General features: G+C 44.2%; 1 protein-coding gene across 1 annotated transcript in view; it reads right to left on the minus strand.

The window, feature by feature from the left end:
• The window catches only part of LOC309561909 (dynein light chain Tctex-type 5-B-like), a 32,755-nt gene that overhangs the window by 772 nt on the left and 5,694 nt on the right, over positions 1–26,289 (minus strand). Inside the window, exons 2-4 of the mRNA XM_082265972.1 lie at positions 24,886–24,996; positions 16,825–16,974; positions 10,058–10,132 (exon numbers count right to left, since the gene is read on the minus strand). Coding sequence (XP_082122098.1) covers positions 10,058–10,132; positions 16,825–16,974; positions 24,886–24,981 — 321 coding nt within the window. The 5' untranslated portion in view covers positions 24,982–24,996. The remainder of the gene's footprint in view (positions 1–10,057; positions 10,133–16,824; positions 16,975–24,885; positions 24,997–26,289) is intronic.

The following is a 26,289-nucleotide window of genomic DNA, read 5'->3' on the forward strand; positions in this document are numbered from 1 at the left end:
CAACAGTTGACCACGTTCAGACTTGCATCTGACCAACAGTAGACCTCATTCTGATTTGACCAACAGTAGACGTCATTCTGATTTGACCAACAGTAGACCTTGTTTAGACCTGCATTTGGCCAACAGTTACATAGTCAGGTTGAAAAAAGACACAAGTCCATCTAGCTCAACCAATAAAAAACAAAAAAGAAAACACAACCATACAAACCCATATACACAATCCTATACCCACAGTTGATGCAAAGGAAGGCGAAAAACCCCAGCAAAGCATGATCCAATTTTCTACAGCAGGGGAAAAAATTCCTTCCTGATCCCCCAGAGGCAATCAGATATTCCCTGGATCAACTTACCTATAAATATTAGTACCCAATTATATTATGTTCACCTAGGAAAGAATCCAGGCCTTTTTTATAGCAATCTACTGAGCTGGCAAGAACCACCTCTGGAGGGAGTCTATTCCACATTTTTACTACTCTTACTGTGAAGAACTTTTTCTGATTTTGGAGATAAAATCTCTTTTCCTGTAGACGTAAAGAGTGCCCCCTTGTCCTCTTTGATGACCTTAAAGTGAATAACTCAACACCAAGTTCATTATATGGACTTCTTTGTATTTATGTTGATCATATCTGCCCTTAATCTCCTTTTCCAATCTTTCCTTATAGCTGAGCTCTTCCATGCCTCTTATCAGTTTGGTTGCCCTTCTCTGCACTTTATCCAGTTCCCCGAAAATCCTTATTGAGAACTGGTGCCCAAAACTGAACTGCATATTGCAGATGAGGTCTTACTAATGATTTGTACAGGGGCAAAATGATATCTCTCTATCTGGAGTCCATGCCTCCCCTAATACAAGAAAGACTTTGCTTGCTTTGGAAACCGCAGCTTGGCATTGCATGCTATTATTAAGCTTATGGTCTACCAGAACACCCAAATCCTTCTCCTCTATGGATTCCCCCAGTTGTACTCTGATTATGTGCATACCTTTTACATTTATCAACATTAAACCTCATTTGCCACATAGTTGCCAAAAAGTTGACCTCATTCTGACCTGTATTTGACCAACAGTAGACCCCGTTCTGACCTTCATTTGACCAACAGTTGACCTCTTTATGACTTGCATTTGAGCAACAGTTGATCTTTTTCTGACCCGCATTTGACCTGCTTGAAGTAGGTTGTGCCTTCCAATGGGGAGGGCAAAGCCAGTTTGATGTGAACAAAAGCCCATCAATGAAGGCCTTTACATTAAATCACACACACAGCCCACAGAAAGTGACACACATGCAGTTAGCTGTACTTCCCCCATTGAATAATGGTTATCTTTATGGAACATACATTTGGAAGATATGACACCATCATTGCCTTCCTAATGGTGCAAGCATTTTGGGTGATCTTTAATTTCTAATGCATTTTTTACAAAGAAGAAACCAGTGCTGGATTCAAATTGCAAGTAACCAAGAAAAACATGCGCTTCTTGTCATTGTAACCATGTCTTTAAAGAGGGATTATTATCTTTTTAAGGGATTAGCTATACTTGGAAGAAGATTAACATAAAGCCTCACTAAAGCCAAAACCTTTTTGTTCTATTTTAAATAGAGCTAAAAGAGTTAAAACGTATGTCATGTTTTCATTTCTGTTTGTTAGCCCTATGGCTATAACAACACTGTCCAATTATTTGCTGTCCCTATTACACCCTATCTGGACAAAGTAATGAGAAATCTCCCCCAAAGGGACCCAACACATAGAATTAACAGGGGTTCCAATAATTTCCACTTTATACTAAAATGGATAAAATTATTTAAAAATCTCTTTTGGAATTTCTGGTCTTATTTGGATTTTGGGAAATATTATCCAAATCTGATTCACAATAATATTTATTGCCTATACATGCTAATCCTTGAGGGAATAGGAAATATAGATTTATAAACATTTTGTATCCTATAAATAAATCTTGGCCCCATCACTGCCACCCCTGTCCATTGACAGTTATTTATAATACAAATAAAACGAAATGGGTGGACACCTAGATATTTACTGTACACAGTGTTAGCTGTGTTCACACTTTACTGTACACAGTGTTGGCTCTGTTCACACTATGGCATCCTGGATCGCAGGCGGAATCGCCACGATTTTGCTCACTATTCCTAATCACCACAAATCCCTGGACGCCCTTGTGATCCCTGTTATTTTCGAAGGCATTCAAATTGTGGTGCGATTTTTGCCGCGATTGTCGCCCCGAAGAATCGTAAAATCGTGCAAACAGAATTTCGGTACGCCTGTCACCCAAAAGAAGTTCCAGAAATGTTGCCGCAGCTTCAGTGGCCTTGAAAATAACTGGGATCATAAGGGTGTCCCACGATTTGCGGCAATTTGGAATGGCGGGCAGAATTGTGGCGATTCCGCCTGTGATCCGGAACGCCATAGTGTGAACAGAGCCTTACCGTGCTGACATCCCATACATTTACTTTGCACGACAGCAGAAATATATATATTAGGGAACTCTAGGGGCTGAAGCTGAGTGTTGATATAACCAATGTTATGCCGACCATACAGGATGTGCAGTAGCATGGAAGGTGGGCCCTAATTACCACACAATGCACATATGCGTCCTCAGTTACATATTTCTTTCAGTTCAACCAATAGAAAACATAAATCATTTACTTAATCCAATATCCACAGCTGATCCAGAGAAAAGCAAAAAAAACCCCTATAAAACATGGTCCAATTTGCTTTAGTGGGGGGAAAAAATACTTCCTGATCCCCCAAAGTCAATCACTGATTCCCTGGATCAGCAATATCTGGTGTTCTTACCTATAAACATTAGTATCTGGTTATATTTTGTGTATTTAGGAATGCATCCTGCTCTTTAAAAAAAAAAAAAATCTACTGAGCTGGCCAGAACTAGTTCTTGAGGGAGTCTATTCCACATCTTACAGATTTTATTGTGAAGGAACCTTTTCATATGTAGAGGTTAAAGCAGAGTTCCGGCCGCGGAGATGAGATTTAGATAAAAATACCCCCGGGACAGTCGGCTAGTACATTCCATAATGGATAGCCTCTGAACTGTCCCAGGTCACACTTACCTTTTAGAAGAAATACTTCCCTTGAAAATTTCTTCTCCAGTGCTGCCATCTCGAGTGTGGGCAGCTGAAGCCAGCGCGTCCTCTTCCGTGTCCTCTTCGTCCCAGAATTCGCCTGCACCGGCCCCGCCGTCACTTCGGGGGCCGGCGCATTATCCCTGCACAGCTTCTGGGCATGCCCAGAAGCTGTTTAGCAGGGAATGACGCGCCTGCAGCGGAACTGACGAGCGGGGCAGGTGCAGGCGCATTGACTCCTGGGAGCAATGATGTTCAGCTCCCAGGAGTCATCACAAGCAGGAAGAGGCCACGGCCGAAGAGGGAGGAAGTAGAAGGAAGGTAAGTATACTTTCTTAAAAAACAAGGTAAGTAAAGAAAAAAAAATTGTAAATATCCATTTGATTTTTTGGGCATTCACAGCAAGCGGATGGGCCAAAGTTGTTTTTGATCCCGGAACTCCGCTTTAAATGTATTTTCCTCCAGGTGTAAAAGTGCTCCCTTTTGAAATGACCCCATGAACTGAGGTTCCTATGCTGATATTGTGATTGTGGGATGGGCTACTGACCATGTGATCACTGTGACAGCCAAACACAGTGGTCATAACGGAAGGTCTGTCCCACCACCCACCCTCCCATTTTTTCAATCAACCCTTCCAGGAATTCCTCACTTTCTTCTACTCTAAAGCCCCGTACACACGAGTGGAAATTCGGCCGGGAATTTTCGTCCGATGACCGATCTGCCGATTTTCGGCTTGTTAGTATGATGCTTCCGACAACCGACTCCGACTTTTTGGCCGAAAAAATCCTGGTGTGCAGGCTATAAAATTTTTGTTGACCATCAAAACACGTCCGATTTTCGTCTCATTAGTACAGATTTCGACAGGGAAAAATCTTATGAGCAAGACTAGGCATGCTCAGAGATGAATGAACACAAAGAAAGCAATCCAACACATGACATCACTTCTGAAGTAGAATTCTATCGTGCGGGAAAATTTGTGTGCAGTCTAGGCACATTCCAACCAACAGACATGACTCTGGACAAAAGACGGACGACCGGTCGGCGGAACTTCGTTGCGTGTGTACGAGGCTTAACAATAAAAGCAGGGCATGCGGATAGGTGCAACATGAGTAAAACCTTGTGAACCATACCTGCTGTTGGCATGGTCTGTATTACTCAAGCAGGCACTGGAGCCTACCTGGGTTCTCACCTTGACACTTAATGTCATGCATGTAGCCACATGGTGCTCAGGGCCATGATCTATTCCTATGGTTCCCAGACCCTGAAGGCCCATTCAAGGGTATGTCCAGCATGACAGGTAAAGCCTGGGCCCACACAAGAACCAATGATGTGGACAGGTAAGACAGGTTTTCCTATTATCGGACTGTTGCTGATCCTGCCAGAAATCCAATAAACTAATAACTTCCTGTACACTTTGCTGCTGCTGTAATGTTACCAGTTACACTGCTCCCTACTAGAAGAACCCATGTTCTCCTAATGCTTTTCCTATCATAGGGTGACATTGCTGCTCCTCTATTGAATAAGAGTTTTAACCCTAAGACAATAAGTGTATTACTGGCAGGATTATCTAGTGAAGATAAGGGGAAAAAGTCTGTATAAGAAAGAAAGCGAATGCAGCTACCAAATCTAAGAGCCGGTTCACACTGAGGCGATCCGACTTCGAGGGGCGACCTGTGAAGTGCACCGCGACTTCGGAGCGACTTTCAGGGACTTCACATAATGGAAGTCTATGCAAGTCGCTCCCAGGTCGCCCCAAAGTAGTACAGGACCCTTTTTCTAAGTCGGAGTGACTTGTGTCGCTCCTATTAGAACGGGTCCTGTACTATTCAATGGCGAGCGACCCACCGCGACTTGTCAGGCTGGCAAGTCGCCTGACAAGTCGCGCTAGTCTGAATGGGGTCTAAGAGCCAGTAAGATGCAATATATTATGTTTTTGTCTTGGTTTTAGATAAATGTTAATGCTACATTGTTTCAGCTGGAATTCAATGGAAAAAAACATGACTGTGATGAAGATATATAAATCATATTGTCAGAGATAATGTCTCCTAGTGATCCTGTAATCCCGATGCAGGTCAGCATTCCTGCACACTTTCACTTCAAAAAGACACGACTTTCTATAGAAGAACAAACCTTTTATGTAAGAGAACAATGTTCTGTATCAGGAAAACATTGTTCCTGTTTACAGAAATGTTCACTGTATTGTGTACATCCAGAATAAATACACCGACTCATTTAACGCCTCATTTATTTATCTAACAATTACCAGGCACTCCCTTTTTCTTGTGAACTGTTGCTGACTGTTATTTGTCCTCGTGCCTCAATGTATGAATAAAGGTTGGAACATTCAAGGTTTATATACAGTATGGATGACACAAAGCCAAGTCATTGCTGATGTTTGTGTTCAGCAATGTGCCAGATAAGGTGATGCACAGTAGCAATGGAGATTAGTATGACAAAAACCACTTACCTAGGCATGGTGTTAAAAGGAAAGTAAACAGAAAAGCCTGTTGTGAAATGATAAAAAGAACAAAAATATACCAGATACCATAGCTCCCAACTGTCCCTGATTTCGAGGGACTGTCCCTGATTTGAAACAAAGTCCCTCTGTCCCCTCTTTCCTGCTCATTTGTTCCTCATTTTGGTCTGATCTATATAGTTGTATATAAAATGCACTTTTTATCTTTCAAAAAGTGTTTCCCAGTGCTAAACCTTTCATCCAAATTCTAAATTGCTGCATTTGTACATTTCCAAAGTCAGTATAAAGGAATAGTAGTGGTTAAAAAAAAAAAAAGCACTCGTGGGTCTAACACTAATAATTTTCTTGTATAATTCTCCTTTAATTGCTTTACGACCGCCCGCCACAGTTATACTGCGGCAGGCAGCTGCTCCTGCACGAACTGCCGTAACTATATGTGGGTCACGCGCAGGAGGCTAGGGGACGAGCCCGTGCCAGCGGCGGTGCATTACCGCCCCTGCTCGTCAGCGGGGAAGCCGATGCAGCGGGCAGGCGGTTCCGATTGCCGCCTGACACCTGCGATCGTTCCCCGCTGAGAGAGAAGAGTGGTCAGCTGTTGTAAACATAGCTGACCGTTCTTCTCCCTGGAATGATCATAGAGCCCCTGTGATCCTTCTATGTAGGAACAGAGGTCTCTGTGATCATTTCACAAGCCATGCCCCCCAACAGTTAGAAACACACCCCTAGGTACACATTTAACCCCTTGATCACTTACTGTGTTAACCCCTTCCCTGCCAGTGTCATTATTACAGTAACAGTGTACAGTAAAACCTTGGATTGCGAGCATAATTCGTTCCGGAAGCATGCTTGTAATCCAAAGCACTCTTATATCAAAGCAAATTTCCCCATAAGAAATAATGGAAACTCAGATGATTCGTTCCACAACCATTTATTCATAAGTCCTTCAGTTTATAGTCCATATAAAAAGATTATAGCATTGCGATAGGTTATATAACCATAAAATGTCCATCCACAAATAGCCCCTTCCACAAGGGGATTAGAAGCAAAATCCAGTAGGAGCTACAGAGTATCAAAGAGAAGAGAGGCGCCTCTAAGTGTAGCAATATGGTTCCATTTAATGAAGGTACAACATTTAGCAACTCACATGGTTAATGAATAAAACAGGCACATCTTAGTATGCAGGCATCCGGGGTACAGCTGTCCACATGGACTATCTTCTGCACCACCGGCTGCCAGTCTGTAATCCTGACCGGGAAGACCACCCTGCAGTAAAGGGATCTGAAAGTGAGGGGCAGCATGGAAGGGATGACGTAGATGGCGGTGCGGAGGATGGTCTATGTGGACAGCTTTAGCCTGGATGCCTGCATACCTAGATGTGCCTGTTCCAATCATCAACCGTGTGAGTTGCTAAATGTTGTACCTTCATTAAATTTAACCATATTGCTACACTTAGAGGCGCCTCTCTTCTCTTTTATACTCAGCTGTGACTTGAGGCTACTTGTATATCAAGACATCACTTGTAAACCAAGTCAAAATTTATTTGAAAATTTTGCTTGTCTTGCAAAGCGCTCTTAAACCAAGTTACTCTCAAACCAAGGTTTTACTGTATATTATTAGCACTGATTACTGTAGTAATGTCACTGGTCCCCCCAAAAGTGTCAAAAATGTCAGTCAGGGGTCCGATCTGTCCGCCGCAATGTCGCAGTCCAGCAAAAAATCACGGATTGACGCCATTACTAGTAAAAAAAAAAACAATAAAAATGACATAAATCTTTCCCGTAGTTTGGAGACGCAATAACTTTTGCGCAAACCAATCAAAATACGCTTATTGCGATTTTTTTTTTTACCAAAAATATATGTAGCAGAAAATAAATTGGCCTAAAATGTAAAAAAAATTGGGATTTTTAATTTTTTTTTTTTTTGAGAATGTCATATAGCAGAATGTGAAAAATATTGTTTTTTTTTTTTTCAAAATTGTCGCTCTTTTTTTTGTTTACAACGCAAAAAAAAAAAAAATCGCACAGGTGATCAAATACCACCAAAAGAAAGCTCTATTTGTGGGATAAAAAGGACGTAAATGTTATTTGGGTACAGTGTCCGTTAAAGTAATGCAGTGCCGAATCGCAAAATAGGGCCTGGTAAGGAAGGGGGCAAATCCTTCCGGTCTTAAAGTGGTTAAAGAAAATTTGAAAAAGATATAAAACAAATTCCAAATATGAATTTCAACTAGGGAACTAACAAATCAACTTGAGTTTAACTAAACTAAATAACTAGATTAACTAATCGAAATTAGATGAAACAAAAAATATTTTTTCATCATGCACATGTCTACAGGACACAGTGGTGATGTAGCAGCCAGCAGAAGACATTCTATCCAACAACCGGAAGGGTTGGAGAGCAGTGGTGCCCCCAGCTCTGCAGGGGAGTGAAGATTTCCCTTGCCGCCTGTCAAAGAAGCAAGTATTGAGTCTTTTTCACTAGAGTAGACTGCTGGCTGGAATTTTTTAGTCAAGCAACAGGATGTATTTAAAGTTTAAACAAAGGGAAAAATTGCAAACAGGAAGGCTGTCCATTGCAGCAGAGACATGCAGTATCTCTGCTGCAATGAAAAAAAAAAAATTACCTGCCTGTTTGTAGTGTTCTGCAGAATGTACACTGACCGGTGCATGCACAGATTTTCAGCATGGGGCAAGTGTGCTCCTACTGACTGAAACAAGAGACACACTGCTGCAACCTCCTCTCCTTAATTATGTTGAATATGTTCACCAGTGCTTAAGCTATCAGCTGCTGTAAGCCCTGGACTTGGGCAAAATTCACAAGTTGATAGCCTGTATGAACAATGTATAAAATCTACACAGAAGGCCAACACATTAGGCCTTAGTCTTGGCGCTATGACTAAGGCCTAACAGAAGAAACTCGTTGACCTCTGTATGGATTTTTTTGCATTGTTCTACTTAAATAAAGGCTATTTGCTTGTGGATTTGAATGAAGTTCCAGCATTTCCTCAAGATGAATGATACCCATGCGTGTGCGGGAGTAATGTCATCTCAATCAAGGTGACTGAAAACTGGCACCCGGATGGCTCTGATGTTAAAAGGAGGGACAGGACTAAGGACTCTGATGCTGAATAGAGGGAACTGAGTACTATGATGTGAAAGGGGGGATGTGAAGTGGGGTGCCCTGGGATTGTGCATGCTTTCAAAGGGTTCCATGACTAAAAGAAAGGTTTTAAACTAGATCAGGGATCTCCAAACTATGGCCCTCCAGCTTTTGTGGAACTACACGTCCCATGAGGCATTGTAAAACTGACATTTAACCACTTGCCGACTGCCTAACGCCGATCTACGTCGGCAGTCAGCCCCTCACAGGCAAAGTGACGTAGGGCTACGTCACTAGCTTGTGAGGGTCTAGGGAGCGAGCGCGCGCCCCCGGAGGCGCGCTCCCGCTCCCGCGTGGTCACGGACCCCCCCGCGCGTGTGACCGGCGGACCCGATGTCCGCCGGTCACTCGGCGATCGGCGGGGGAGAGGGAGAATGTCAGGCAGCTTGTGTAAACAAGCTGCCTGTCATTCTCCTTGCTGTTAGGATACTGATCACTCGGATCTAGTATGTAGATCCGTTGATCAGTGTCCATACAGCTCAAGCCCCAGCCAATCACAGTAGAAAGCACGCCCCTAGGGACACACACAGCCCCTCCCTCCCAAATAAAGTTAACCCCTTCACTACCAGTGTATTTTTACAGTAACAGTGCATATATATAGCACTGATTACTGTAGAAATGTCACTGGTAACCCCAAAAGTGTCAAAAATGTCAGTCAAGGGTCCGATCTGTCCGCCCCAATGTCGCAGTACCGCAAAAAAAATCGCAGATCGCCGCCATTACACGTTAAAAAAAAAAACAACAAAAATGACAGAAATCTTTCCCTTTGTTAGTAAACGCGATAACTTTTGCGCAAACCAATCAAAATACGCTTTTTGCGATTTTTTTTACCAAACATAGGTAGCATAAAACAAATTGGCCGAAAAAGTAAAAAAATTTTGATTTTTAAATTTTTTTTTGGGGAATTTCATATAAAAAAATGTGAAAAATATTGCTATTATTGCAAAATTGACGCTCTTTTTTTGTTTATAGCGCGTGATCAAAAAATCGCACAGGTGATCAAATACCACCAAAAGAAAGCTCTGTTTGTGGGAAAAAAAGGACGCCAAATTCGTTTAGGTACAGCGTCGCACGACCGCGCAATTGTCCGTTAAAGTCACGCAGTGCCGAATCGCAAAATACCCCCTGGTCGGAATGGGGGTAAAATCTTCCGGGGCTTAAGTGGTTAAAGACATGACTAGGCATGGGAATTGTAGTTCCTAATCAACTGGAGGGCCATAGTTTGGAGACCCCTGATCTAGATAATTGAGTCACTCTGGGGATGTGCAAGTATTGAGGAATCAGCGTGACATAGGTGGTTCATGATCAAAATCCAGCTCTAGGAAGGACTTACCTGTTCATTGATGATTGTTACTGGCTTGCGGTTTGGTGTGCGAGATCTTGACTTTCTCCTCAAAGCTGCTCGATTCTGAAAATAATTCCAGACCTTTAGTAAAAGCTTAGTCTTTTCAGATATTCTTTTTAGATGTAATTGTATACAATTATGTTCTTTGCTAATGCTGTAAAAAAAATGTTTGTAAAGTTTGGAATTAAAAGTTTTAAAATGTGTACATATTTGATCATTACATGTGCAGGCTCTAATTGCTTTTTTTTTTTCAAGATGCCATTTATTGCAATGTGCACAACATTCCTCTTAATAATAATAATTGTAACAATTGAAAAAAAGAAGAATGTGATTTTACCGGTGCTAACACTCTTTTAGGAATTCGTAACACCAAGACTAAGGGGCATTTTTGGAAGTAATTAAGACCTCTTTGGGGCATTCTTCTATTATTAATTACCCATTAAGCACATGTTTATAGTGGCTGATGGCTGCACTCTATGAGCTCCTTCATTTCCCACCTTACTTTTCTAGACTTTTTGGGGGTCTCCAAAGTGTTTATCCTTGGCCATAACTAATATGCAGCATTTTGGAAGTGGTTGTAACCCCCAAAAAATAAATAAATAAAACTGTTCCTTTTAAGCAGGATATGCAGCATAGTGCTTGTGCGGTGTCATTTGCCCATCCCTATGCTGTATATACCTGGTTGATCCTGCGTCCCCCTTAGTATACTGACCACGGTAATTATGGATGCTGATCGATGATACCGTGGTCAGGTTATGCGTCTCTCTCCATCATTCCGCTGCTCTCCTCTCTCCCCTTCCCTCCCTGCCTGTCAGCCTCAGGAGTCTGTGTGCAAGCTGTCTCCTCCACCCCCCTCCCCTCCCGCTGTTGTGGCTGTAAAATCACTAATAACAAATCCTGGAATCCACTTTGGTACAGAAAGATATACAGTTCTGTATCTGTGTTTCAGAAATTATGCAGCTGAATACCTTATTGCAGAGTGCCGCTGTGCGCTCACGTGACTTCCCACTACTCTCCTTCTCTCCTCCCGGCTGACGTCAATTGGGAATCTCAGCCCCTCCCACTGTAGTTATCAGATCGGGGAAGGAGAGCACCGAGTGTTAACGTGACCTCACAGCGCCTCTGTAAAATAAGGTATTTCGCTGCATAATTTTTAAAACACAGAGATATCTTTCTGTAACCGAGGGGATTTGTGAGTAGTGACTTCACAAGATAAATTTAAGATAAATCCTTTTATATCTTCAATATTTCCATAAGCTCTCCTAAAGGAGCGACATATTGTGAAACGCATTGGGACCATTCAGATCTGCTTCTGTAACTCCTAGATACACTCTAGTACCCCTTATTAATCTATGATAGTAATGAGGTGATGTATAGGGGTAACTGTCTGTTAGGCTTTGAGACACAATTTGGAAGATTAGCAAATGAATATGCTATGGCTTTATTCTTTGTAATGATTGTGTATTCAATAAAATGTAATCATTTTTAAACAAAGAGTGTGAGCACCGTGAAAATGCCATTCTTTCTTCTTTTTTTCTAGTTCTACACAAAAGAGAGGAGATTCACTTCAAATATCCAATCATGTGAAAACCAAATTCCTGTTTATTTCATGTGCACATTACTGGATATTTGAAGTGAACCTTCGCCTCCATGAATCAGCTGACTCGAGAAACAACGAAAGCCCTGTGTGGCTGATATATGATGACTGAATTACTGAAGTAGTTGAGAATCTTCACACAATTAATTGTATAAATATTCACTTCAGTTATCCAATCATGTGAAAAGTAAATCCCTGTTTACTTATTTTATCTGCATGTTTGGTTATTCAAAGTGAATCTATATTTGCTTTGAACATGACTGGATAATTGAAGTGCATATTCACACAATTTATCAAGTGTAGATTCTTAACCACTTTAGTAAGTCAGCCTTTAGTACCGATTTTCCCCAAAAATAAGACCTAGCGTGATTTCCGGGGAGGGCTGCAATAAAAGCCCTACCCCGAAAATAAGCCCAAGTAAAGTCCTTGTAAAAATATATAACTTGTTTTGTAAAAAGATTATATAATGTCCAGTGTGTCTCCTTTTGTAACTTTATTGTGAAAAATACCTTATTTACAGCGCTCACGTGACCCGCTGGAGACCTTCTTCTCTGCTCCAGGCTGACGTCAGCGGCCCCTCCCTCTGCAGAGCTCGGAGCGGGGCTGACGTCAGTGGGGATTTCTGCCCTTCCTTCGGCAGTGCTCAGAGTGGGGAAGAAGAACTCCGGCAGATCACGTGAGCACCCAGCGGCGCTGTAAATAAGGTATTTTTGACAATGAAGTTACAAAAGGAGACTCACTGGACATCATATAATGTTTTCATAAAGTTACAAAAGGAGACACACTGGACATTATATAATCTTTTCATAGAGCTACAAAAGGAGACTCACTGGACACAGGGGCGTACCAAGGGGTTGGCCAGACTGGCGCCCGCCAGGGGCGCAGGCCAAGGTGGAACAACAAAAAAATTGGCAGTGTTAGGAGTGATTTTTGCGCCCTCCACTCAGCCTGCGCCCCCGGTGCCCCCAGGCAGCGTGCGGCTCCAATCCCGGAGCCCTGTGTCCACTCCAGGCGGCAGTGCGGGCTCTCCAGAGCTCTGTCTCCACTCACACATGCGGCCATTCAGCAGTCACATGATCGTGACATCATCAATCGGCTCCAGCTCGGTGGCAGGCTGGGGATGGGGACTGCACTGGGGCTGTCAGAGGAGCCTGTACCACTGCCCAGCACAGCGAGACTCCTTCAACCTCCTCTCCACTCCCAGGCCAAGCTGTCTAGGGGACCCCCTCTGTCACCCCCTCTCTCTCTCTCACACCCTCTCTCTCTCTCTCTCTCTCTCACCCCCTCTTTCTCTGTCTCCCCCTCTCTCTCTGTCACCCCCTCTCTCTCTCTCTGTCACCCCCCTCTCTCTCTCTGTCACCCCCCTCTCTCTCTGTCACCCCCTTCTCTCTCTGTCACCCCCTCTCTGTCTCGGTCAACCCCCTCTCTCTCTGTCACCCCCTCTCTCTCTGTCACCCCTCCCTCTCTCTTTGTCAATCTTCCCTCTCTCTCTGTCACCCCCTCTCTCTCTGTCACCCCCCTCTCTCTGTCACCCCCCCCTCTCTCTCTCTCTGTCACTCTCTCTCTGTCAACCCTCTCTCTCTCTCTTTGTCACTCTCTCTCTCTGTCAACCCCCTCTCTCTCTCTGTCATCCCCTATCTTTCTGTCACCCCCCCCTCTCTCTGTCACCCCCCCTGTCACCCCTCCCTCTCTGTCACCCCCCTCTCTCTCTCTCTCTCTCACCTCCTCTCTCTCTCTCTTACACCCTTTCTCTCTGTCACCCCCTCTCTCTCTCTCTCTCTCTCTCTGTCACCCCTTTTTTTCTCTCTCTGTCACCCCCCCTTTATCTCTGTCACCCCTCCTTTCTCTCTCACCCCCCCCTCTCTCTCTGCCATTTCCCCCTCTCGCTGTCACCCTCTCTCTCTGTCACCCTCTCTCTCTGTCACCCCCGTTTTCTCTCTCTTACACCCTCTCTCTTTGTCACCCCCCTCTCTCCCTTTCTCTGTCACCCCCTTTCTCTATGTCACCCCCTCTCTCTCTCTCTGTCATCTCCCCCTCTCTCTGTCACCCCCCTCTCCCTCTCTCTTTGTCACCCCCCTCTCTCTCTGCCCCCCCTTCTCTCTCTCTCTCTGTCACCCTCTCTTTCTGTGTCACCCTCTCTCTGTCAAACTCCTCTCTCTCTTTGTCAAACCCCTCTCTCTCTGTCAAACCCCCCTCTCTATCAAACCCCAATCTCTCTCTCTTTGTCAAACCCCTCTCTTTCTCCCTGTCAAACCCCCCCCTTCTCTCTCTCTGTCAACCCCCCCCCTCTCTCTCTCTGTCAACCCCCCCTCTCTCTCTCTATCAAACCCCCCTCTCTCTCTCTTTGTCAAACCCCTCTCTTTCTCTTTCTCTCTCTCTCTGTCAACCCCCCCCTCTCTCTCTCAGTCAAACCCCCCCTCTCTTTTTCTCTCTGTCAAAACCCCTCTCTTTCTCTCTGTCAAACCCCCCCCTCTCTCTCTGGGGGGGGGGGGGTGCCAATACAGCTCCTCGCCAAGGGCACTGGAGATCCTAGGTGCACCTCTGACTGGACATCATATAATCTTTTCATAAAGTTACAAAATGAGACACCCTGGACATTATATAATCTTTTTAGAAAACGGATTACATATTTTTACAATGACTTTAACTAAGGTTTATTTTTGGGATTAAAGATGTCATAATGATGACTCCTGAGCTCAGAGAGGGAAAACAGACAGATGACATTGATAAGAAATTCCTTGAAAATAAGCCCTAGTGTGTTTTTTGTAGCCAAAATGAATATAAGACCTGGTCTTATTTTCAGGGAAACACGGTAGTAAGGTTGATTCACATTTACAGCACCCACCACTAGTTAATCTAGAATTCTTTATATTTCATGCAATAGGAAACATAATAATGAACCATATGGAAGACCTAATGGCCTCCCTCAGACACCAAAAGGAAACATTTAGACAAATATAATTTTATTGGATCGAATTCACTTGCTCCCAAGAATTGCAAAAGCATCATTTCCAGAGGTTAATTACCCCTCACACTCAAGCACTGACAGGAGCCCCAACCCAGTGCACCCACTTCTCTCTTCTTTCTCCTTTTCACTTTTTTCCATCCCCCTTTTCCCATTTTATCCTTCCCCAGTCTGACCTCTCCTATGCTTCAGCTTTTGCTCTTGTTATTTTTAAATCCATGTGCTACTATACTTGCCTTCTTAGATGTATTTCAAATGAGAAAACAAGAGCAAGGATGATATCAGTCCTTGCACTGACTCAAAGATATCTTCTACTGTATATGTAGAGATGATACACACCACCAAGACCAGGACTAGGAGGTGCAGGAGGGGAAGCTGCCCTGCGCACAGTGTCTTTATGTGCTGAGGGGGCCAGTGGGGCAGCAGCCCATGGAGTACATTCAACTGAGCTGAGAATCCAACTTCAACCCTTACATCCTATAGGCCCAGTTCACACTGGTGCGACAAGCACTTTGACTTTGAGAGCACAATTCGCACGACATGCAAAAATAAATGTTTCCCTATGAGAGCCATCCTAACTTGTGTCAGTCCGACTTTTGAAAAGGTTCCTGTACTACTTTGGTCAGACTTGAGTGCAGTTTCAGTCCATAGAATATAATGGAAGTCCCATCCAAGTCAGATCAGCATCTTAACTGATCCGACTTGTGACATGCGACACGTGCTCAGAAGCAATGTTAGCAATGCAAAATTTATGGAAAAAAATGGTCTGGTATGGTTTTTGAGGGGAAACCCCCAATAAAATAAAAAAAAAATGGAGTGGGGTCCCCCCAAAATCCATAACAGACCCTGGTATGGTTCAGGAGGGTATGCTTGCTCGTCCACCCCCTTTTCTGGCCTGCCAGGCTGCATGCTCAGATAAGGGTCTGGTATGGATTGTGGGGGGGGGGGGGGATTCCACACCATTTGTTTTTTTAATTTTGGCGTGGAGTTTCCCCTCAAGACCCTAAGGTCTGGTATGGATTTAAGGGGTACCCAACAATTTTTTTTTTATTTTTTTCATTGTGGCTTGAGGTTCCCCCTAAAATCCATACCAGACCCAAGTCGCACTCATCTCAAAGTCAAATCAAAATCGGGCCGAAGTTGAAGGGCAAAGTCGGATATTGACAGTCGCATGACTTTCATGTCGGCCCTACTTACCTGCCCTTTTTCCTAGTAGTGCCCTATTCCATAGAAAAATCCCAAGCAGAGAAGCAGTGATGTCTCTGGTGGTGAGGTCCATTGTCTGCACTAGTAACATACTTAGGGGGGTACAGGGGTGTGGTCTGCACAGGGTTCCTGCACTCTGGGGGTGCCAACTGCCAGACAGGCAGAAGTGGTGCTGTAGCACTAGCAGCTTAGATTCCAATTGCAGAAGACAATCAGGGGTGCCCACATTGCGCTGGGTGCAGTTGGGCATCTTTGCCCTGGGCACTGAATGACCTTGTCCCGGCATTGCACACCATGCTTTCTAACACTTCAGATTATAGAACACCTTGAATGACATGCTACTCTGATATGTAATTAGCAGGTTGTTTTTTTCAACCAGATAACATTGCCATTTTTATTGCCATCCTTGAATACGAAAAAAAAACCACATTTTATTATCACTGAAATGGTTTTAGTAACACTACTCCAAATAGTAAAACTCTACTAGCTTTCTAAATAATTCCCATTATTACAATATACTAGTGCGGGCTAAATTTACAAAGCCACAAATGATGTTTGACAATCACTAACTGTTTTCTCATCAACAAATGGCCATTGGTAGAACTCATTCACTGTCTGCACTCACCAGTTAGAGTCACATTCCCTGACATTCACCTAACACTTTAAAATTCAGGTTACAGTTACATTCTCTTCCCTTATATGGGCAATTTCCCAGAAAATCACTCATTTTATTTAAAATTCCCTATGACGACCTACCTCACTTGCTCCTTTCATCAAAGTCTATATTTGCCATGGGTTTGATGCACTGCCAATGAGGAGTGTACCCTAAAATTTCAATGTACAGATGTGCTGGCTGTATACCAGCCACAAAATATACAGACTCCCATGAATAGCAGATGTAGAATACCAGTGAGTGAGAGTGAATCTAGCCATTATATATAAAAATGCCCCTATACTGTATATAACCTATGTATAATGCCCTTTTACCTTTAGCGTCAATGTGAGGCGCTGAGCAGCCAGCAGACCCCTTAGGCTGATAGTTGGTGCCGGCTTCTTCACATCCTTCGGTTTGGATGACCCATCATTCTGTAAAGATTTCACATTCGAGATACCTTTTGAGGGCTGTGGATCTGCTGGCTTAAAGAGACACACCAGTAAGAAATGGTGAAGCAGAACTCCAGTCAAAAAATAACAAGATAAAAATGAAGTGCCCATTAACCGCCCTGGCGGTCTGATTATGTCAGTATTTTTGAATGTCAAAGCGGTACATTGTTTTGCATGGAAATCTGTTGTTTTATATTGTAGGCCTGTAATTCTTAGGAATAAAACAGTAAAAGTGAATAAAATTATTATTAAATTATTATTAAATAAATAAATAATAAATTAATAAATTATTAATAAAAAAATGATTATTAAAAATAAAAGGAATAAAACAGTAGAAGTGCAGGCTGACGCGTTTTGAGGCCATGCCTCTTCCTCAGAGCCTCTCAGCCCTCCGTTTTTACGAGACATTGGACTCTTATAAAGATGCTGCTCTATGGAATTGAAATGCTTGACTTTTACGCATGTTTGTGAGTAGCTGATTTTATTTTACTATTAAAAAGCCCGCTGAGGATAATGCGCTAGGCTGGTGCGCCCCTTTCTATATTTTCTATTTACAGTCCCAGAAGCTTGCCTGGCCATTGAGAAGGAGCAGCACAGTGCGCACCTGGCTGCGAAGCCACAAGCTGTCATAGCCGGGTGCCCACACTTGTGATGCCAGCGTGAGGGAGGGAACTGAGGGTTCGGGTGGCCGCATCGTTGGATTGTGGGACAGGTAAGTGTGTGTTTATTAAAAGTCAGCACCTAGACTTTTTGTAGCTGCTAACTTTTAATAAATACAAAAACGAGTGGAACTCAGGTTTAAGGATTTTAAAACGGGACAAAGATCCTCTTTAATAAATACAGAGCTTCATTAATTTGTATCTTTTTTATTTGAAAAAGGAGTTCAGTTTTAAGTAATAGGGTCAGCGTTAACGGTATTGATAGCATTAAATGTTAGGATTTTCTTAAGGGTTCATTTTAAATGGTTAGGTCAAGTTAAGTGTTAAAGTGGAGCTAAACTTATCAATTTATTTGTTTCAGAAAACAGATACTGTACATTCCGGCACGTGCCAGGAATGTAACTGTCCCATATGTTTGTGCTCTCAACCAAACTGTTAAATTGTCCAACCATCAAACGGCTGGTGTCATAACTGATCACATGTGCAGCATCTCGGCAGATCAAACACAGGCTAAGGTGACAGCTTCCGTGCTTAAAAAAGTTAGGATGGTTTAGTTCTGCTTTAATAGTAAATTTGCAGAGTTAGATTAGGGGTCAGATTTAGGCCTCGTTCACACCATGTGCAGACATCAGTTTTTCTGCACATGTTCTGCAAGGACTTAAACAAACAATTGTTCTCTATGTGCCCTGTTCACACCACACCACTGGTATCACATGCAGATTTATTCTGTGCAGGAATCTGTGATGTGTATGCAGTTTTCTGCTCGAAAAAAAAAAAAACTTGACGTGACATAAGCACTGTGATGTAAACAGGGCACATAATTGACATGCATGAAAACTGATCTAAACTCGTCTCTGCAAGTGAAATCTGCGCAGTTTTCCCATCAGTTGTCATGCACATATGGTGTGAACGAGCCAAAGTGTATCGATGGTCAAATTGTGAAATCATATATTCATTTTCACATTGCATTACAATTATTACAACTAATAGTCTACTCCATTTACTCTGAGCAATCTTGATGTTTGTAAACTTACTTTGTGAGGATCCCCTCCCACTTTCTGATTCAGATAGTCACTATGCCATGTGAGTAGGCACCGCTGTGTCACATAGTCACTATGCCCTGTGAGTAGGCACCTCTGTGTCAGATAGTCACTATGTCATGTGAGTAGGCACCTCTGTGTCAGATAGTCACTATGCCCTGTGAGTAGGCACCTCTGTGTCAGATAGTCACTATGCCCTGTGAGTAGGCACCTCTGTGTCAGATAGTCACTATGCCCTGTGAGTAGGCACCGCTGTGTCAGATAGTCACTATGCCCTGTGAGTAGGCACCTCTGTGTAAGATAGTCACTATGCCCTGTGAGTAGGCACCTCTGTGTCAGATAGTCACTATGCCCTGTGAGTAGGCACCTCTGTGTCAGATATGGCACTTTTCCACTGCAAGTACCGGCTCGGCTACACTCGGCCCTGCTTGGCTCGGTTTGGTTTTTCACTGCATGGTACCGCATGGTACGGTGTTGGAAGGGTTCGGTACGGTTTGCTTTTCCACTAATAGTAAGTGGGTGGGATAACAACGATTCTCTGACCAATTAGTGGCTAGTAGTACCAAACAGTCAAGGCTGCATGCAAAGGATTTTGGGATATGGTACCGGTACGGCCCTCTTGGAACCACAACCGAGGTGGTACTGTTTAAGCGAGCCGTACCATTCGGTTCCATGTAGTGGAAAAGCACCGCCGTACCATACCAAACCATTCCAGCACCGTACCATGCGGTACCATGCAGTGGAAAAGCGCAAAAGCGAGCCGAACCATTTGGTTCCATGCAGTGGAAAAGCGCCAATAGTCACTATGCCCTGTGAGTAGGCACCTCTGTGTCAGATAGTCACTATGCCATGGGAGTAGGCACCTCTGTGTCAGATAGTCACTATGTCATGTGAGTAGGCACCTCTGTGTCAGATAGTCACTATGCCCTGTGAGTAGGTACCTCTGTGTCAGATAGTCACTATGCCCTGTGAGTAGGCACCTCTGTGTCAGATAGTCACTATGCCCTGTGAGTAGGTACCTCTGTGTCAGATAGTCACTATGCCCTGTGAGTAGGCACCTCTGTGTCAGATAATCACTATGCCCTGTGAGTAGGCACCTCTGTGTCAGATAGTCACTATGCCCTGTGAGTAGGCACCTCTGTGTCAGATAGTCACTATGCCCTGTGAGTAGGCACCTCTGTGTCAGATAGTCACTATGCCCTGTGAGTAGGCACCTCTCTGTCAGATAGTCACTATGCCCTGTGAGTAGGCACCGCTGTGTCAGATAGTCACTATGCCATGTGAGTAGGCACCTCTGTGTCAGATAGTCACTATGCCCTGTGAGTAGGCACCGCTGTGTCAGATAGTCACTATGCCCTGTGAGTAGGCACCTCTCTGTCAGATAGTCACTATGACCTGTGAGTAGGTACCTCTGTGTAAGATAGTCACTATGCCCTGTGAGTAGGCACCTCTGTGTCAGATAGTCACTAGGCCATGTAAGTAGGCACTTTGTGTCAGATAGAAACTATGCCCTGTGAGTAGGCACCGCTGTGTCAGATAGTCACTATGCCCTGTGAGTAGGCACCGCTGTGTCAGATAGTCACTATGCCCTGTGAGTAGGCACCGCTTTGTCAGATAATCACTATGCCCTGTGAGTAGGCACCGCTGTGTCAGATAGTCACTATGCCCTATGAGTAGGCACCTCTGTGTCAGATAGTCACTATGCCCTGTGAGTAGGCACCACTGTTTCAGATAGTCACTATGCCCTGTGAGTAGGCACCGCTGTGTCAGATAGTCATTTTGCCCTGTGAGTAGGCACCTCTGTGTCAGATAGTCACTATGCCCTGTGAGTAGGCACCACTGTGTCACACATTTCACAGAACAAGCTTTGAACTACAGAAGTGTTGAGGGGAGGAGATTCAGGAGGTGGAATCAATACACTGCTTGCAGGCAGCAAGGTACCATGGGACATGTAGTCCTTAGAAATAGAAAGTTAACAGCAGAGGAGAAGAAGCAAAGCATGCAGGGAATCTGGGAAGTTGTGGAAAGAGATGTCCAACAGACAGGCAGAACTCACAACATGAAAGGAGAGTAATCAAGTAAATTAATATTGGATTGTCAGAAATAACGAATGTGTGTATTATTATTACAATGTGGATGTTCTAAAATGAAAGTGTATGCTGTGACTATAGATTTACTTTCTATTAGGGGCAGGTTTTGTGTTAATACTTACTTGCTCTGTGCAGTGCTGTATTTTGGCCTAGGCCAACAAGGCCCAGGCCTAGGGCGGCACTTTACAGGGGGGCAGCAAAAAAGCCACCCCCCTCCACCTGAGACACTATTGGCCATTGGTTGCTAGAACCGCCTCTCATACCCCCTCTCTCTAACCCCCCTCTGTCTCTCTCTTACTCACCCCCCCTCTCTCTCTCTTGCTCTCATCACTCTCTCATCCCCCTCTCTCATCCCCCCTCTCTCTCTTGCTCTCATCCCCCTCTCTCTCATCACCCCCTCTCTCTCTCACCCCCCTCTCTCTCATCCCCCTACTCTCTCACCCCCCTCTCTCTCATCCCCTCTTTCTTTCTCTCTCACCCCTCCTCTCTCTCTCTCCCTCTCACTCACCCCCTCTCTCTCTCAACCCCATCCCTCTCTCTCACCCCCCTCTCTCTCATCCCCCTACTCTCTCACCCCCCTCTCTCTCTCTCTCCCTCTCACTCACCCCCCCTCTCTCTCTCACCCCCTCTCTCTCTCTCAACCCCATCTCTCTCTCTCACCCCCTCTCTCTCTCATCACCCCCTCTCTCTCTCACCCCCCCTCTCTCTCATCCCCCTACTCTCTCACCCCCCTCTCTCTCATCCCCTCTTTCTTTCTCTCTCACCCCTCCTCTCTCTCTCTCTCTCCCTCTCACTCACCCCCCTCTCTCTCTCTCACCCCCTCTCTCTCTCACCCCCTCTCTCTCTCACCCCTCTCTCTCTCACCCCTCTCTCTCATCCCCTCTTTCTCTCTCTCTCTCACCCCTCCTCTCTCTATCTCTCACTCACCCCCCTCTCTCTCTCTCATCCCCCCTCTCTCTCTCTTCGATTCCCCCCTCTCTCTCATCCCCCCCTCTCTCTCTCCCTCCCTCACCCACCCTCTCTCCCCCACCCCCTCTTACCCCCCTCTTGTGAGATCTCAGGGGTTCATACTGGGCCTTGTAGTCCTTCAATTTTGAAGGGGGTTACATCCATTAAAAAATGAGTGGGAAAAATGTATATGGGGGAGGCGCACAATTTTACTCTTGCCTGGGGCAGCACAAAACCAAAATACACCTCTGGCTCTGTGTAGTGGTTTTACCCAGAGCAGCCCAGCACCTCCTCTTCTCTGGTCTCACGCTGGTGCTCTTGGCTCCTCCCTCCTGCTGGTTGCCCCCACAGCAAGCAGCTTGCTCTGGGGGCACTCAAGAAGATGCACTCTCGACCCACGGTTCTGTGTGTCCATTCACACAAAGCCGTGTCTCGGTCTTGCCCCCTCCATCTCCTGATTGGCTCACTTGCTGTGATTGACAAAAGCCAATCAGGAGTGCAAGTCCCTGGAGAGGTAAGGCTCTAGTGGACATTGCTGGATCAAGAGGGGGCTCAGGTAAGTATTAGAGGGGGCTGGGATGGAGCTGCACACAGAACGTTTTTTTACCTTCAGGCATAGAATTCCTGAAGGTAAAAAAGATTGTGCCTTTACAAGCACTTTTGTTTCAATTTTGTTTTATTTAGATTTTCATATATAGAAAAAAGTTTAAATTTACAATAGACAAAGAAGTTCCATTATGAAAAAGAAAAAAATACAGTTACATACATTTAAGATAGGATGTCTACTTAATGTGTTCATTTTAAAGCAGGAGTAATCCCAGTGTGTGAACAAGTATGTAACATACCTGGAAGTTTGGATACCAGCAGTACTTGTAGTTCTTCAAGAGAACTAAGATTTTACTCAATGCTCACTGGAATGGTGATACATCTTATCTTTATTAGGTTGCATATATTTCATTATTTATAATAGCATAAGGTGACCATATTTTTAAAATGAAATCCGGGGACATATTTTTTTTTTTTTTTTTTAAGTAATGGCAGCAATTAGCGACTTATAGTGGGTCAAAAAGTGACACTTTTAACACTTTTTGGGAACCAGTAGCACTAATATAGTAATCTGCTCTAAACATATGCAGGGAAGGGGTTTTTGCTAAGGGAAGGCTTAGATCCCTGTCCCTATTTGCAGGAACACAGGATTAATGTCTTCCATATAGACAAAATGGTGATCTGCCTTGTTTACATAGGCAGACTTACAGTCTGCCTGTTTACAGAATGATCCGCGGGTACCGGCAGACATCGAGTCCTCCGGACCCGCTGATCAGCTCCGATACCCAGAAATGCAGGATCACGTATATATAGATGATTCTGCACAGCACGACTGCCCTGTAGCAGTAAATCTGCTCTAAAATGATCTGCAACTGGTTAAGATCATCGGCATTATGATAACTCACAAGCAGCAGGCACTCTATCATGGCTCTGGCTGGCTCTGTCACATTGTGTCACATGACATGGCTGCTGGGTGCTGATGGTGGACTTATGACCGATAAGTTAACAAAATCCGCACCCAGCAGTCATGTTATGTGACACACTGTGACTGTGCCATGCCAGCCAGAGCCATGATAGGGTGCCTGCTGCCCATGAGTTATGATACCATCCATTATGCCAGAGAACCGGGTAGTGGGAGCACTATATACTGAAAATCCTCTTTGTACATGTAGCACCCTACAGGTAGGTGCTAGGTAAATGTATTATGGGCCTTATCTGCATAACAGCAGCGCTGTGATTTATTTAGTAGGGTGTCAGGGCTTCCAGATGTGCCTGCTGAGGGGAGAAGTATCCCCACTGGCTCCTGTGACAGGCGTCTCATAGGGCAGTGTGGGAAGCCCAATCAGGGGACACATCCCAGCTTGTAACTACTCCAGAAGGCAGATTATGCTGCAAAGGATTCTGGGAGTGGGTATAAGTTTGGGGGGGAAGTGCGTGGCGCAATGTCTTTGGCGGGAGCAGAGTCCCAGGATGGAGAGTGCGGCTGTCTCTCCTCCTGTCAGAGGAAGGTGGATATCTCGGGGTGTCGCCTGAGTATCCAGAGAGAGTCCTGAATTGAGCTGAGGGGATCCGGTGTGCTGAGAGCCTGTGGAGGGCGAGAGAGGGGTCCAGTCCCAGGACACAGGTCGTGAGTACTGCGGATTGCCCTTGGGGGTCTGCCTGAAGTTAGAGGGGACCACTCCGGAGGAGGTTCTGGGATCCAGTTTAAGCTAGCCGTAAAGGGGGTACCTGGGTTGAGGACTATGAAGTTACATAGGGGGTACATAGTTAGTGGATACTGAAGAGTTCAAAGAGGAGGGAAGAGCGCCACTTGAGTGCAAGATTATGATTTATTATGACATAAATAAGTAGTAACTTACATTAACGTAAGGATAAAAGCGTTTTTGCCCCACCTGTGTACATCAACACTTTTATCTGCCATTGTTTCAGCTTATATCTATATGAACTCTTTGACCTTTGACCTCTGAGCGCCTAAACCAGTCACTGAAAAGTTCAAGGACAAAGGGGGCACCTGCAGTTGGGCCCTGAATTGTACAGAGAGTGTCAGTTATAGTTGCAGCCATACAGAATTCTACATCATACTACCTCAAGCCAGGCAAGGCGGGGGAAAGTATTCAGTGACTTTTGCAGTACAGCAGTGTCAGAAGTTCTACAGTTCTCAGTCCTGGATCTTTTGGACTACAAGTCGAGGATTCAGCACTTCCATTGTTTTACAGAGTGTTCTCAGTGTTAGTGAGCTTTGGCTGGCACGGGCATTTTCCAGAAGCAAAGTCCCAAATGTAATTAGTTGGAGCCTAAAGGAGTATCCCGCTCATTCCCTTCTCCCATCCCCTTTTTTTCAATAAAAAAACCACAAACAAAGATGCCGGAGTTGTCGCTGCTCCCGTTTTCACACCCAGGGTCACAGCTCACATGGGCTGGAGAGGTAACCGGTACTGATGGCAGACCCACATCAGGCCATAGGCCTGGAAAACTTGCTACATACAATAGTTGATGTATTGCCCAGATCTCTATGCCTGGACATCAGCATTGCCAGGTTGGCTTTTCCACTGCATGTATTTCCATGGTAAATCTTTACTTTGACTGACTGCATCTTACCTGTAACTCTTACACACCTGTATCATTATTAGCACATTACCTGGGACTAATAAGCGATCTTACCTCTTTTACTGTGGCAGGATCTACATCTCTGTTTGTTGCTCGAAAAGTGACCTTAGATAGTTTCACTGCTCCCAGTTTCTTATTCATGGCCTCCATCCCTCTGGATGGTTTCTGAATAAAAAAAAAGTTACAATTTTAGATGTTTTAAAATCATCCTGAAATATTGCATACTTTGTGTCAAGCTGGGATAAAAATCAGTTTTGGAGGAACACTAAAATAAAGAAAAACAGAATCCCACTAGTGACTAGTCCTTAATTTAAGCCCATAGTTTGTTCATAAAATGACTACAACTTCTGCCAGATGCAGGCTTAAAGCGTTACTAAACCCAGGAGCCTGCATTCACTATATCTGGTCTCCCACAGTACACAGAACATGGAAATGCAATTATTTTAGTAAATATAAACTGCTAAATACCTTTTCTCATCTGCAGTATTTTGGCTTCTATCAGTGTCTGGTTAAAGCTTGTAGGAGTAGTTTTTATTCTCCTCTGACTGTCCTATGAGTGGGATGCATGACTCCCGACCCTCTGCCTGGACAAGGCTGATTGGCCCTATGCTGATCACATGCACCATCCCAAAAAAACAAAAAACCTCTGGCAATATGGCAATATACACCAAACTGAGCATGTGCAAAGTGCCCCCAATGCTCTGTTCTATCAGAAAAGAGAATAACAAGCATGCTTTGCTGCAAATACAGGCTGATTTTAATGTTGTGGGTTTAGTAACACTTTTAAGGCTAAGTTCACCTTTTTGGGCAGAATTTCGCCTTTCATAAAAAATAGAATCCTTTTGTAAAATCATTTCTGGCCCAGCAATCCCAATGTTCTTATCTTTACCCCATCAACAAAAAGTTTTAAATTTCATGCTTCTGTCTAAGTTTTCAAATATTCTTTCTGGTTGCATTACTTCCTATAGATCAGCTCTCATCATTCTCTGTGTTTTTGCATCACAGAAAAGCATGTGATAGGGTGTGTATTACCAGTCTGGACCATACCGCACTCATTACTATACCACCACCTATTTATTCCCTTAAGGTGACCATACATATTACAATTTGATTGTACAATCTCCTTTAGATCTCCCATCAGCTACATGAATCCGGAAAGTAGTCACAGCTCTTCACTTTTCCACATTTTGTTATGTTACAACTTTATTCCAAAATGGATTCAATTCATTATTTTCCTCATTGTATTAAAAATAAAAAAAAAATAAAAAAAACACATGTGCATAAGTATTCACAGCCTTTGCCCAATACTTTGTTGAAGCACCTTTGGCACAAATTACAGCCTCAAGTCTGTCTGAGTATGATGCTACAAGCTTGGCCCACCTATTTGTGGGCAGTTTCTCCCATTCTCCTTTGCTGGACCTCTTAAGCTCCATCAGGTTGGATGGGGAGCGTCACTAC

Source organism: Pelophylax lessonae, assembly GCF_965119305.1.
Source record: "Pelophylax lessonae genome assembly, chromosome: 8".
Lineage (NCBI taxonomy): Eukaryota > Metazoa > Chordata > Amphibia > Anura > Ranidae > Pelophylax > Pelophylax lessonae.